The sequence below is a fragment of the Macrosteles quadrilineatus genome, unplaced genomic scaffold (assembly GCF_028750875.1).
Source record: "Macrosteles quadrilineatus isolate MER2022 unplaced genomic scaffold, UCM_ALF_1.0 Scaffold_1__1_contigs__length_201487025, whole genome shotgun sequence".
Lineage (NCBI taxonomy): Eukaryota > Metazoa > Arthropoda > Insecta > Hemiptera > Cicadellidae > Macrosteles > Macrosteles quadrilineatus.
In genome coordinates, this window is record NW_026542594.1 from 108,368,795 (window position 1) to 108,382,849 (window position 14,055).

At 31.3% G+C, this 14,055-nt stretch overlaps 1 protein-coding gene across 1 annotated transcript in view; it reads right to left on the reverse strand.

The window, feature by feature from the left end:
- Positions 1–14,055, reverse strand: part of LOC128982942 (colorectal mutant cancer protein-like) — a 217,105-nt gene that overhangs the window by 179,706 nt on the left and 23,344 nt on the right. The window contains exon 4 of the mRNA XM_054402042.1: positions 11,893–12,050. Within this exon, the coding sequence (XP_054258017.1) occupies positions 11,893–12,050 (158 nt within the window). The remainder of the gene's footprint in view (positions 1–11,892; positions 12,051–14,055) is intronic.

A 14,055-nucleotide genomic window follows, 5' to 3' on the forward strand; every position in this document is an offset into this window, starting at 1 on the left:
TAATCAGCATAAATAGTACTACAAGATGCATATGTTTAATCATTTCCAAAACTCCGATTTAAGAAAATACTACGAATGTATTAGGCTATGATATGCCGACAGAGAAAGAATGCGTGTCAGCAAATTCCTGGTGGTCGGCCTTGACTCACGTATCAATGAAGAGTGTACCTTGCGAATGGTATTACTGTAAACTTTTATTTGTATTTAAACGTTGGAAAAGACTATATAGAAGAAATATAGTTATTGATTTGTAATCGTCATGAAAGTATGTTTAAGAAATGTCCAAACAGCATCTAAATCTGACTTTTCCAACGTGAGAAATCAATTTTTCCCGAAAAAAGTAAAAATATGTATTAAATTAAGGCTAAAAATACGTTTAAACGCATAACACTATTCCAACTGATAGAACCACTTTGAAATATATCATAAATGGTCACATTTAAGCGTAAAAACTAGCATTTTTTTACCTAATTTTAATTTGAAACCAAACTGTGTACAACATAGAAATAGTGAATATTGGCTCAAGTACTATGATTTTAAATGAAAGTATGGCTTTTATTATAGCACAATAAGTGTATAAATAGAATGAAACGATAATATAGACCAAAAACACTCATTTAATGCGTCAAAAACATTACGTAAAATAATTAATTCGGTCCAACAGATTTCCCGTCTTAAACCTTTAAATGCTTAAAATTGGCTTAAATAATATGATTTTGAATACAATTATAGGTTTTTGAATTGCAAAAAGAGTATATAAAACGAATACAAGTACAACATATACCAAAAACACTCATTTAATGGGTTAAAAACATTACGTAAAGATTGATTTCGCGTAAAAGCAATTTCCGATTTCAACTATAAAATGGCCAAAAAAGCTTAAATATGATAATTTTGAATAGGGTTATGGCTTTGTGAATTGCACAAAGCGTGTATAAATAGAATAAAACTGTAATATAGACCAAAAACACTCGTTTGATGGGTTAAAAACCTTATGTTTACAAAATAGTCAAAATTATTTTTGGTCCAATCTTACTTTATTTGTTTATTTTCTTAAAAGTTGTATATTTTGAACGCTTGAAAATGCTTTATTACACTACAGAACTATATACTCAATGGTATAGAACCGATTTAGAGGATAAAAATTCAATAGTTTGCTTAAAAATTCAAAAACATAGTCAGATTTACAAGAATTTCATTCGTCTTTCTCGTGCAAACCATACATTATTTGTTTATATTTTTCAAAGTAATCACTTTAGAATGTCTAAAACCTCATATATCAACAGGTTACTAGTTGGAGCAAGGTAATAAACCGAAAAAAATCTTAAAAGCCTTTAGTTTACTCAAAAATTGAGTCTTACTAAAGCATAGAGCTAAAGACCACACACAGTGCCGCCAGGCCTCTGACGCCAGAACTGTATACCATACATCCATTATATGGTCCAGTATGACATATTGATTTTTTGGTCAGATATTGTAGATATTTCAATTATATACACCCTGCAGTTGATCCCATACCTATGGGCTTAACCGTTTAAGAGTTATAAGAGTTTGAAAAGTCAAATTTGACAATTTTGTTTACTCCCAAAATACAACTGTTAAAGGTTTTTTTTGCAAATTTCTTTCAAATTTCTCCTCTTTATTTAATCCTTAAATGTATAACATACCTACAATTGGTTTAATCTTATTACTTATCAAGTATTTGTGGAAAACCTGGCAGACAGACAGATCAGGTAAAAGTTCCTTATCTGATACCAGGCTTATCGGGAGAAACCGATGGACTAATATCTCATCCGGGCTGTCTCTGTGGTGTGAATGGTTGCCAAAATTTACACAGAGACAGCCAGCAGGGAGGAGTGTTCATCGGGAGGAGCGATGCGAACGAGATCATCTTGAAAATTAAACGTAACGGTACTTTCTTTCCATCGGTCTGTCTTAGGGGAAACCTATAACTTAGGCGATACGAAGTTCGCCGGGTCAGCTAGTATGTCTATATATATATATATATGTATATATATTTATATATATACATATATAAAAATTTGAACGAATGGTGTTTTTGGCCTCTGGTTACATCAAAATGAAAAAGTAAATCGGTCCCGGGTCTAGGTCTTACCGTGCCACCTACGGTAATAGCTACTTCCCTATAGGGAAATTCGCTAATAATGGATTGTTTCAAGTCCGGTGAGTGTTTGTTTTTCCTTAGTCCTTGATTGTAGTATTTTGTAAAAAACTAAAAACTAAAAAGTATAAAATAATTTATAAATTAAAAATTTGTTTAAACAAAACGTTTTTAAACGCACTAAAAGGTAGAAAATAATTTATAAATATGTGGAGAGTATAAATACTTTTATGATTTAAAACGCAAAACGTGGGGTGCATACAATTGATAATAATACATTAGTTCAATAGGTGAAGGTAATTCTAAATTATCAATTGTATGCACCCCACGTTTTTCTTTTTAAATCTTAAAAGTATTTATACTCTCCACATATTTATAAATTATTTTCTACTTTTTAGTGCGTTTAAAAAAGTTTTGTTTAAAAAAAGTTTTTAATTTATAAATTATTTTGTTAATGTTATTTACAGGACAGACCCATTTGCAGATACTGTTATCAAGTTAAATACAATAGCAGCCTAGGAAACAAGTTTAAATAAATATAATACATATATCATAGGCTAGGGCTATGTGTTTTTATTACATATTAAATTTAACCATTATTTTTTTTTATTCTTTGACAAACGTGATTGATGTTAGTCTTTCCTTTACATATAAAAACATGCAGAGCCTTTCCACCACCTATGAGCCCCAGCCGCTACTGCTCTAACTGCAGTTAACTCTTAACTGACAAAATCGGATTTCACCACTCACCATTAGAGCTAGTTTAGACTAACTCGTCGTTAGATAATTAACTGCCCAATTTTGACCAGTTAATTTCTTTAATTTTTCGTTAAGTAAATATCAGCTGGCTGTAAGTTTTAAGTTTATATGGAAATGCCAAATGCTAGAAGAATATACGATACAAATTAGTTTTTGAAAGGGATAGTGATGAAGAGTAGCCTATGTTGTTTGCCAAACTAGGTGGATAAGACAAATGGTTAATGATTTTAATAACTAAGACGAAATTGATTTTATTACTATAAATGAACAATGAAAACGTTTTGCCTTTTTCTTTAGGTTATCCCACAAAGTTTTTAGTAAAGACATATCTCTAGGTATGTCATCTGCGATCGCGTTGAACTGATTGGTGATCAAGAGCCACTCTTTTATCCCGGCTGAAAAAGTGTTTTTCTACCAACATTATCAAATTCTTTTTCTCATTGTTCGAAAAATATGCTCCCTTTTCCTTTTCCCGGTTTTGGGTAACCCTAACCCTACAGTGAAACAGTTGTTTGCATTCGGGCAGACGTAATTAAAGACTAAACCTAAATTGACATTATTCTGCTAGTATTTATAGATTATTATTTATTTTTATGCTATCTTTATAATGTCTTGTTCTTCTGACTCTTTTTACCTCGTAAAAAGTTAGATTTTGAGTCTTGACTCAACAGCGAAACTTAAATCAATTTGTTCCTCGATGAATCTGTTTTATCAACATTGCTTTGCCTTTATTTAAACTCATGTTTATTGTTTTGCTATTTATTGTTGTTTTCTGTTGTTATTTGTCCTTGTTGCTCAGAATCTATTGTATTCTTGTAATCTTGCTGTCTCCAGTTTTGTTTTCACTACCTCATAAACACCGATTTATTTTCTAGGTTATGTTTACTTGCTCCCATAACAGCGCGGTATTATTTTACTCTAATCTCTCGTTTATAAAACCAGTGTTAGTTTTGATGTGTTTTCGTTGGTGAAACCAGATTTCCTTAAGTGTGGTTTAAATCATCAGTTAGTTTTAACCGAAGATTAACTCAACCATCGTTAGCGTGTATTTGGCGAAATCGGGCCTTAATATAGAACAAATCAACAGCTAAACTAACATCCTCAGTAAGACAAATTTCAGTCCAGATTATTTTTTTATTTCAATTTACAAACTTTAAAAATCAGCCTTTTGAAAATTGTGTAAATAACCATTACGATTAGATTATGTGTTTATTCGTCGTGTGTTCGTGTGAATGTAAAAAAACTGTTACTGACGACTTTCATATGAAGTAATTTCATCCTTGTACTCACCTGATGATGACCTCCTAGCAGGTTGAAACTAGTTGTGAAGACAACAATCGGATTGCAAGAATAAGGTATTTAAACCACTATCATAGTTATTACGATTAGAATGGTACAAATCTTATCTCTGTAAAAATTACGGTTTAAAAGTTATTGTAAATTACGTTATTTCCCCATAAAAACCCCATAAAATAACGGAAAATCATATTTTTCCAATATTGGCTCGAACGATTTTGATAAAAATTTAGTATGTTATAGTCCTTTAAATTCTGAAGAAAATCTTACAAATCCCATTTCCGTATATTTACTCTCACCTCTTACACATGATAAAGGTTGTTGACAAACTTATGGGAGAAAGTATGTGTCAGAATGCTGATACCGTTTATTATTTTTAACATAATTTTTTGTATAAAGTTTTAAAATTAAAAAAAAAAATAGATGTTTGCATACCCACTTTATTTCCCAATGCAAAATTTAAAAACTATTTCCACTAATTTAAAGATTGTAATCACCTAACAACACAATATATTCATTACTTCAGTTATAGCTGTAAATTTGTTTGTAATAATTTAAATAAACATGCAATGGAGAATTTGGTGGAAAATAAACATTAGAAATAATTAAATGATTTTTGTTACGGAATTCGAGCATTAATGATAAATGTTTTTCCCCATTTTATAAAAATGTGAATGGTGTTTTTGGTCTCTGGGGACATCAAAATTAAAAAGTAAATTGGTCCCGGGCTTAGGTCTTACCATGAGACATAGGGTAATATCTACTTCCCTATAGGGAAATTCGCTAAAACTAAGTTGAGTAATACTTGAAAGTACAGCACACTAAACAAGTTGTATGATTATCTTATCAATTTTCATTGAGGGAGTGGTTGTATAACTGTATGCCTACTGTAATACAGTAAAAAAAAACTCCTCGCCAAAATAGCTATGCATTTTTAAAATATAGCAGTGATCATTGCAGATGTAAAATGTTATAACAACTGTGGGTGGTTCCTCATGAAGTGTTGACTATACACAGATAAAACATTATTGTTCCTGACTGGTTTTTAGAGAAATTCCTCCTTTCGCCTGCAAGTTAACATTTTTAGATTTTGTGATTTTTGTTTTCGTTCATTGAAATTATTGTTTTAGCGAATTTCCCCTATAGGGAATAAGCTATTACCGTAGGTCTCATGGTAATAGTTGGACCCGGGACCAATTTACTTTTTTATTTTGATGTCCCTAGAAGCCAAAAACACCATCCGTTCAAATTTATATATATATATATATATATTTATATATATATATATTTATATATATATATATGTATTGAATAAATATATCGTTCACTATTGAGGGCTACTATTATTATTAATAAATGAAATAAATAATTAAACATTTAGTACCCTTTTTTTAAGTTATTAGTTTATTGAATAAATTTACATGTTTCGGCTCTTAGGCCATGATCACAGTTATGAACAAATAGTAAATAAAACATACAAATTCCACAAAATTCAACATTTATTTCCTTTGATATTGTAAACATGTATTAAAATATCCCAATCAAAGAAACCATTGATATATTACAAGACGAGTTACTAAGAAAAAAATCTCTAAAACAAAATGAAATAAAAGACATCATCAATCTCACAAAAGTTACTTTGGAACAAAATTATTTTGAATACAATAACAAATATTACAAACAAAATGATGGTCTTGCAATGGGTAGCCATCTTTCTGGCTTATTAGCAGATTTATATATGAATTATTTAGAAACAAACAAAATTATAAACAGTTCAAACCCCATGAAAAATAAGATAATATATTGGTTCAGGTACGTTGACGATGTTATTTGCTTATTCGAAGGATCCGAAACTGAGAGTGACACACTTCTAACATACATAAATTCTATATCTAAGAATATCAAGTTTACCAAAGATGCTCAAAAAGAAAAAATCAATTATCTGGACTTAACAATCTCAAAAATTTACAAAAAACACTCATTTGATATTTTTAGAAAAACAACCACCTCTAAATTAATAATACCTAAATCATCAAACCATCCTTGGCAGCAAAAAATGGCAGCATTTCACTCCATGATTTACAGACTAATAACATTGCCCCTAAACAAAACAAATTTTGAAAAAGAAAAGAAGATAATAAAATATATTGCAGCCGAAAATGGATATAAAGAAAATCTTATTGATAATATGATAAAAAACAAAATTAAGAAACAAAAGAAAAAAGAAGAGAAATTGAAAAAAGAATACATATGTCTCCCTCATAACTCTAAATTAAATAAAGCAATTAGGAAAACCTTATCTAAAACAAATTACAAAGCAACATATAGAACAAAAAACAACGTCTTTAAGATTATAAATTCAAAAGTGTCCAAACATCAACAAATAACTGAAGAATCATCAAAATTTAACAAAAGCGGTATTTACAAAATTTCCTGTACAGACTGTAACAAGTATTATATTGGCCAAACTAGTAGAAGCTTCATATGTAGATTCCAAGAACATATACAGGCATTTAAATCTAAAAATTCAACAAGTATGAAACCAAACTACGCAGAACACCTAATAAAAACTAATCATAAATATCAAAATATAGAAAATAATTTATCAATAATTGAATTTGAACCAAACAAAGCCAAATTATTCATTAAAGAAGAATTCCACATATATAGAAACCATAAAAAAGATCCTGAAAACATACTTAATACAATGCAAATTCAAAAAGAAAACATAATATATGAAAAAATCTTATATAATAAATCAAAAGAAAACAACACTTAAGCCAACTATATACTAGACAAAATTCCAAAATCATATGATAATTTACTTATTTATTATTTACATTTCTATTTATTTACTATTTGTTCATAACTGTGATCATGGCCTAAGAGCCGAAACATGTAAGTTTATTCAATAAATTAATAACTTAAAAAAAGGGTACTAAATGTTTAATTATTTATTTCATTTTTAATATATATATATATATATATATATATATATATATATATATATATATGTGTGTGTGTGTGTGTGTGTGTGTGTGTGTGTGTGTCCTTCAGCACGATAACTCGAGCAAAAATGATCTGATTTTGATGAAATTTATTTAGTACAAACGTGTAAACCTACGTTTATTCGAACGAGTTTGCGAACCAGCATGATCGTACCATGGGAACGGGGTTTTATGGGGTTAAAATTGGTTTTTCTCATTTTTGACCCCCAAAACATAAAATTTTCCAAATTTTCTCTAGACCTTTTTGAAGAGCTTAAAAAAACAAATAATTTAGTATATTGAAGTGTTTTTGTAAGGTTATTGGCTACGGAGAAATTTGTAAATTAAAAATTCCCATGTTATTCTTATCATGGAGAATAAGTAAACTGTTGTAGTTTGCTTGTTTATGGGTACTAGTGTCCCTGTTGCTCGAATTCGAGCAATTGCTAAGTATTAAAGGCGTTATTTTAAAACGAATAACAGTCATAATTTCTGATGACTTTAAAAGATTCAACTCAAAGATTTTGGAAATACTCATGATGTAGGTACATAACAGATCGATATAATCACAATTTCTTGTAAATATCTTATCATTTTTTTAAAAGCTGATCTTGTTTTTAAGTGTTTTCTACAAATAGCCTTACTCATAGCCGCATTAGGTTACCCATAATAACATTATAAATTCTAAAAAAACATCTATTTCTTCTCCTTGGTGGTGTTCTATGACTTTCCTGTGTTTCCATAGTTTGCAAATGGACTCTTTCAATTATTAATAAGAAATGCAGCACAGTGTTAATTCAGTTTTCTTTTTAAGATATCAATTTATCCAGGCTCTCTCACTTTTTTCCATTGTAATATTTACGCCAACCGAAATTCAAATAGTAAACATTTCATTTCAACCAAGACAGTAAATGTTTGTAGCAAACTGTTAAATTCAGCAAACAATGTGCTCGCTGGTTAAATTAGCAAACTTATTGACGGTTTACAACATGTGTTCTTATTCTCACTTTTAATTTTTGACAACAGCTGGAGATTCAAAACAATTTTTGTTTCCCATGTTAATCTTATGGAGAAATACGAAACTTTAAAGGGCCCCAGGGCCTAACTCTCTAATTATTTCCCTAAAAAGATAGTTTCCTGCACAACTTCACGTTACGCTCTTTCCGATGAGACCAAAAACATGTCAATCGGTTCAGTAGTTTCGGAGGAGTAATTGTCACAAAAATCCTGCTTGCGTATTAAATAAGTATAATAGATATTTTAATTACATTTGGCAAATCTATTCATGTTATACTAAGCTATTATTATTTTACTAAAAAACACAATTTATTACCCTCCCTGTAGGCAGCAAACCTAGGTAATCGTTAAACCTAATGTTATATGAATTTGAATTATTAGCGAATTTCCCATATAGGGAATAAGCTATTACCGTAGGTCTCATGGTAAGACCTAGACCCGGGACCGATTTACTTTTTCGTTTTGAGGTCCCCAGAGGCCAAAAACACCATCCGTTCAAATTCATATATATATATATATTTATATATGTGTCCGTTAGCGCGATAACTCGAGCAAAATTGATCCGATTTTGATAAAATTTGGTACAAACGTGTAAACCTACATTTATTCAAACGAGTTCGCGAACCAGCATAATTGGCCCATGGGATCAGGGGTTTATGGGGGGTTTTATGGGGTAAAAATGGGTTTTTCTCATTTTTGACCCTAAAAACTTTAAATTTCTAAATTTCTCTCTAGACCATTTTGAAGAGCTTAAAAAAACTAATAATTTAGTATATTGAAGTTTTTTTGAATGTTCATTGACTACGGAGAAAATTTAAGAAATTGTAAATTTAAAATTCCCATGTTATTCTTATGGAGAATAAATAAACTGTTCTAGTTTGCTTGTTTATGGATATATTTCACTCAAATTTGGCAATTTGGCTTATTTCATACTAAGCTATCAATATTTCAATTGAAAAAAACACACCTCAACATCTTTCCCGTAGCAGCAAACCTAACTACTCACTAAAATTAATGTTATTTAAATAGGAAATAAATCTGAAAATTTATAGGGAATATTTTAGTAGAAATCAAGCCGGGTGAATGGAAATTCTCTTAGTATGCAGGTTTGCTTCGACGGGGGTATTTTATCTTGTTTCACGGACACACACATATATATATATGTATATGTATATATATATGTATATATATATATATATATTAGCCGCTATACCCATGCCTTGCAAAGGGGTCAAGATGCAGAAGAGACAATTTTGGTTCCTTGAAAATAATGGCAAGCAGCTTGAGAACGGTAAAGAGAACAATTATATGTTCCCTAGATCTGCTGTATGTAGATGGACTTTTATTAATTTACTATTAGTATTAACTGGCTACATAAACAATTAAACATAACTGTAAAAAATCCATCCATTCCATGTATCACAACTTTTTGTTTCTGCTTGGTACAAATTACCTGATGTCATAAATTTAAACAATTAATAGTGCTGCACTCTGTTGGAAAACATATTAACTTTTTAATGATATTGATTATCACAGAATCAAATTGTTTAGTTGAAACAGCTGTTAAGATTCTTTAATTCCATTTAAATATTCATAAGGTTAACATGGGGAAACTCCAGAGCCATTATACATTTACGGCCATAATCTGGCATTTAAGGACAATTCCCGTACATTTTATGGCCAGCCCAAAATTAAGTTACAATTCCTGGTTTTCCCGGGATTCCCGGTTGGTAGACACCCTGTCAAGAAATGCCACTCTATGGATGATGTAGAGGAATAAGAAATTTACAAAGCCTCAAAGAAAGATCAAGGAGACACTATAAATTAAATTATCAATTTAGTTTTAAATCAACTCAAATGATATCCAGGATTTTTCTCCAACTGCAGATTACAATGATAACATTTCAAAGACTGTGGGAGACGACGATGTTGACCACACAACCACGGGAAACATTCATGATTTTTTCGCGATCTCGGAAGACGATGATAACATTTCCGTGATCGTGGGAAACGACGATGATGACCAACCAACTGCAAAAAATATTCAAGATTTTGCCAGGATCTCGGATGATGATGATAACGTTTCCATGACCGCTGGAGACGTTGATGATGACCACACAACTGTCAGAGATATTCAGGATGATCCTGCGATCGCAGATCACAATGATAAAGATTTTATGACTGCTAGCACAGAAAACATACTACTATAACCCAGAATGCCAACCGCATTTTAAAAAGCATTAAGCGTTTTGAGAGAGCTTTGCCTGTCAATTCCTAGGCAGCGCCACCAGCGTTACCGTGCACTCAGCATAGCAACGCTGGTGGCGCTGCCTATGAATTGACAGGCAAAGCTCTCTCAAAACACTTAATGCTTTTTACCATGCGGTTGGCATTCTGGGTTATAGTAGTATGTTTTCTGTGCTGCTAGAGACGATGATGATGACCACACAACTGCCTGAAATATTCAAGATTTTGCCACGATCGCGATGATAATCACCACACGACGGGGGAGATATTCAGGATTTTGCCGAGATCGTGTATGACGATGATAAAGTTTCAGTGACCGCGGGAGACGATGATGATGACCACACAGCCGCAGGATATATTCAGGATTTTTCCACGATCAAGACATTGATAATGTTTTCGATTGGAACATTCAGGATTTTATCGCCATCGCAGGAGAAGATGATGACATTTTTGTTAACTAAGAAAATCATTACGATATATCTCGATTACGAGTAATAGCCTAGTCATCATGCCTTTGTGAAGAATACAAATTAAGATACAACAAGTTTATGATTTGTTAAAGGTACTAAATTTAATACTGAGTTTTATTGGTGATCATAATCCACGTCCCTTAAACCCATGTTTAAATGTAAACTTGAGATTTATTTGTGAAGTAATTAGTAGATGAGTTGAGTTAAATTGGAAACATTAACTTCCTGCTTAGCATTACTTTAGCCATGGTTTAAGGTTTTTAAAGAAGTACTGGCATTTAAATTGGTACGCATTGGGTAAGGCCCCAGTGAGGTATGGTGGTTAAATCATAAGTTACTTTAAATTCCTTAATTTATTTATTTCAGGCCGAATAATTTTGAATGTCCAATTTAAGTTCAGAGTCAATTAAAGGTACTTTCTTATTAAATGGCGATCATACAAAGTAGGTATTTTAAGCCAAGTATGAATGGAGTTGAGTGTAGGATGAGTGGCGCGATCTTGTAATCTTGTTAGTGACTAAGGCCGACATTCCTTAGACACATTTTTAATTTAACATTTAATTAATGTTACCATTCATCAAAGCCATTTAAATGTTAAGTATTAAAGCTGGCTTCTTGGACCTGTGATTCGCGGTAAGCTGTATCCTCTGATTAAATTTTAGGTTCAATGCTCGTTTCCAACATGAATGGTTATGTCGTAACATCCGCCAAACAGCCAGATTGCCACATGCAAATAAATCTCTTTCTTGTGTAATAAATATTCTCTTATTTTGACTATATAATTAATGTTTACCTATATAGATCTTTCATATAATAACTTTCATGCTGATGCATCATCTTATCAGTAAGTTCGCTTCAAATAAAAGCAATAAGTTATTTTATTTATTCAAAATTAAAAAGCAAATCACTCCTGGGTCTAGGTCTAACTGTGCCATCTGTGGTAACAGCTAGTTCCCGATAGGAAGCTGGTTTTTGACCTTATTGATTGACTAACCTTGTTTGCCAGCTGCAGCAGACTAGCAGTGTTAGTAGCAGTAAGGGAACAGCCAGCAGCTTCCACCAGTCTCTGCAGGGTGTTCGGCTCTGGACTAAGGTCTCGAGCTCCACTGTCAAACTCCCAACTCTCCCCACATTTGCCTCCTGATGCTCCTCCTACCGTAAAATAAATAATTGTTGGAAAACATTTCAAAATCTCAATTTCATTATGAAACACTGAATGAAAAAGTTAATCTGGTTACCAAACAATCGTTTTTAACAGTAAATTAATTGTTTGAGATTCAACAGGCTTAATCTTGCGAGTCACAAGTGATAATCTTTTGGAGTATTTTGTGAACAAGTTAACTTAACCTATTTAATACAACTTACTTAGTTACTTACTTCTGTGGTCACTGGTACCCTAAATGGTACTTGGCATCTAAACGTGGTTTAGTAGTTTGCCAAAAGTACAGACACTAGATCTTCACAATTTCAATAATTTTCATTCAAAGTACTCTAAATTACACACTCAATCCCAAAACTATAATTATGTGATGCATACTCATTTAAGTCAGGACCGCTTAACTCTTTTGTTTTGATGTTGTCACAAAAAAAAATACAATTTTTTTTTTTTATTTATATGGAAAGTAAATAAAAGAGACGTCTTATAACACTTGAAACATATATTTACGCTTATACTGTTACTCACATCATTGTTGTTTTTGTAAATATACAAAAAAGATGGTAAGTAGTGATCGATTTCGATTGGACTGTCCCATCGAACAAACACAGTCGAATCGAAATCGATCATTAATTACCATCATTTTTGTATATTTACCGTCTTGTGAGTAACAGTATAAGCGTAAATATATGTTTAAGGTGTTATAAGACGTCTCTTTTATTTACTTTCCATAAATTTAATAACACGTACAATGCTGATCAAGAAGTTATTTAAAATTTATATACTACATAACCTTTTTGTCCTAATTTTGTCCTATCACGTCCTAAAGCGTAATAACCCCAGAAAAATAATCCAATTACAATGAAGCTTAATTAAAACGTATAAGCCTACTTAGTTTGCCTGTTTATCGATATAGTTTGATTAAATTTAACAAAATTATTTATTTCATACTAAAATATTTAAATTTCACTAAAAACACATTGTTCATTTCCCTGTAGCAGCAAACCTAAGAACCGTAGAACCTTGATAATTTGACACTTTGATAGTTTGACACTCCTTATAGTTCGACATGGGCCGTAATGATATGACATTTCGGCAGCGGCGGATAACGGCCGTTTGCTAAGGTAAAAAACTAGAGCCTTTTTATTGTTTTTCTGCAAGCAAAATCTCAGTACTTTTAACTATCCTATTGCATTAATTTACATTTTTTCTAAAATCTAAAGTGAAAAGCTGTTGAATACCTATTGCAAACTATTTTTTACAGTAAGAAGACAAAGAATGTGTTGTAGAGATGTAAGTTGACAAGTTTTATTGTTTTTTCAAGTTTTATTGTTTTTGTCAAGTTTTATTGTTTTTGTCAAGTTTTATTCTAATCATTAAATTTGTTTGCTTTATCTTGTGTTTTAAATACTTCCTGTGTGTAAATGTCCAATATACTTCCTACTAGCAGAGTACCCGTCCTTTGTACGGGATTGGCATATAATTATAAAATGCTTATTGCTGTTATACTCAAGCTTTGCATTTGCAATCGGGGAGGACACGATTTGATAAAATTTGCTTCTTTAACCCTAGCAGTGGCCAATGTTAGAAGTGGGGAATGGCCAACCCATTTTGGCGATTTTGCAGACCATTTTTTGAAAATTCGTAAAAATTCAACCGTACAAGTAAACCTAGCCAACCTCATATTCATTTTGTTCGGAAAGAACAGGAGAATCTAGAAATAGTAATATCATAATGATTTAGACAGTGTATTTTATCGGTAAAGTGAAAAAAATAAAAAAAATTGAATTTTTTTTTTGAAATTTCAAAAGCGGCCTCTGCATTTTTTTTCTACGGATTTTTTTATGGGAAATTCATTATATACATTTTGTAGACAATCTAATTCCCTACATAGAAATATATAACATGTTAGGAAAATATTTTTTTTTATAAGTTTTTGGGGCGAAATATAATGACAAACGGAGAACCGAAAAAATTGAAAACCGTACAGTGTTAGTTTAT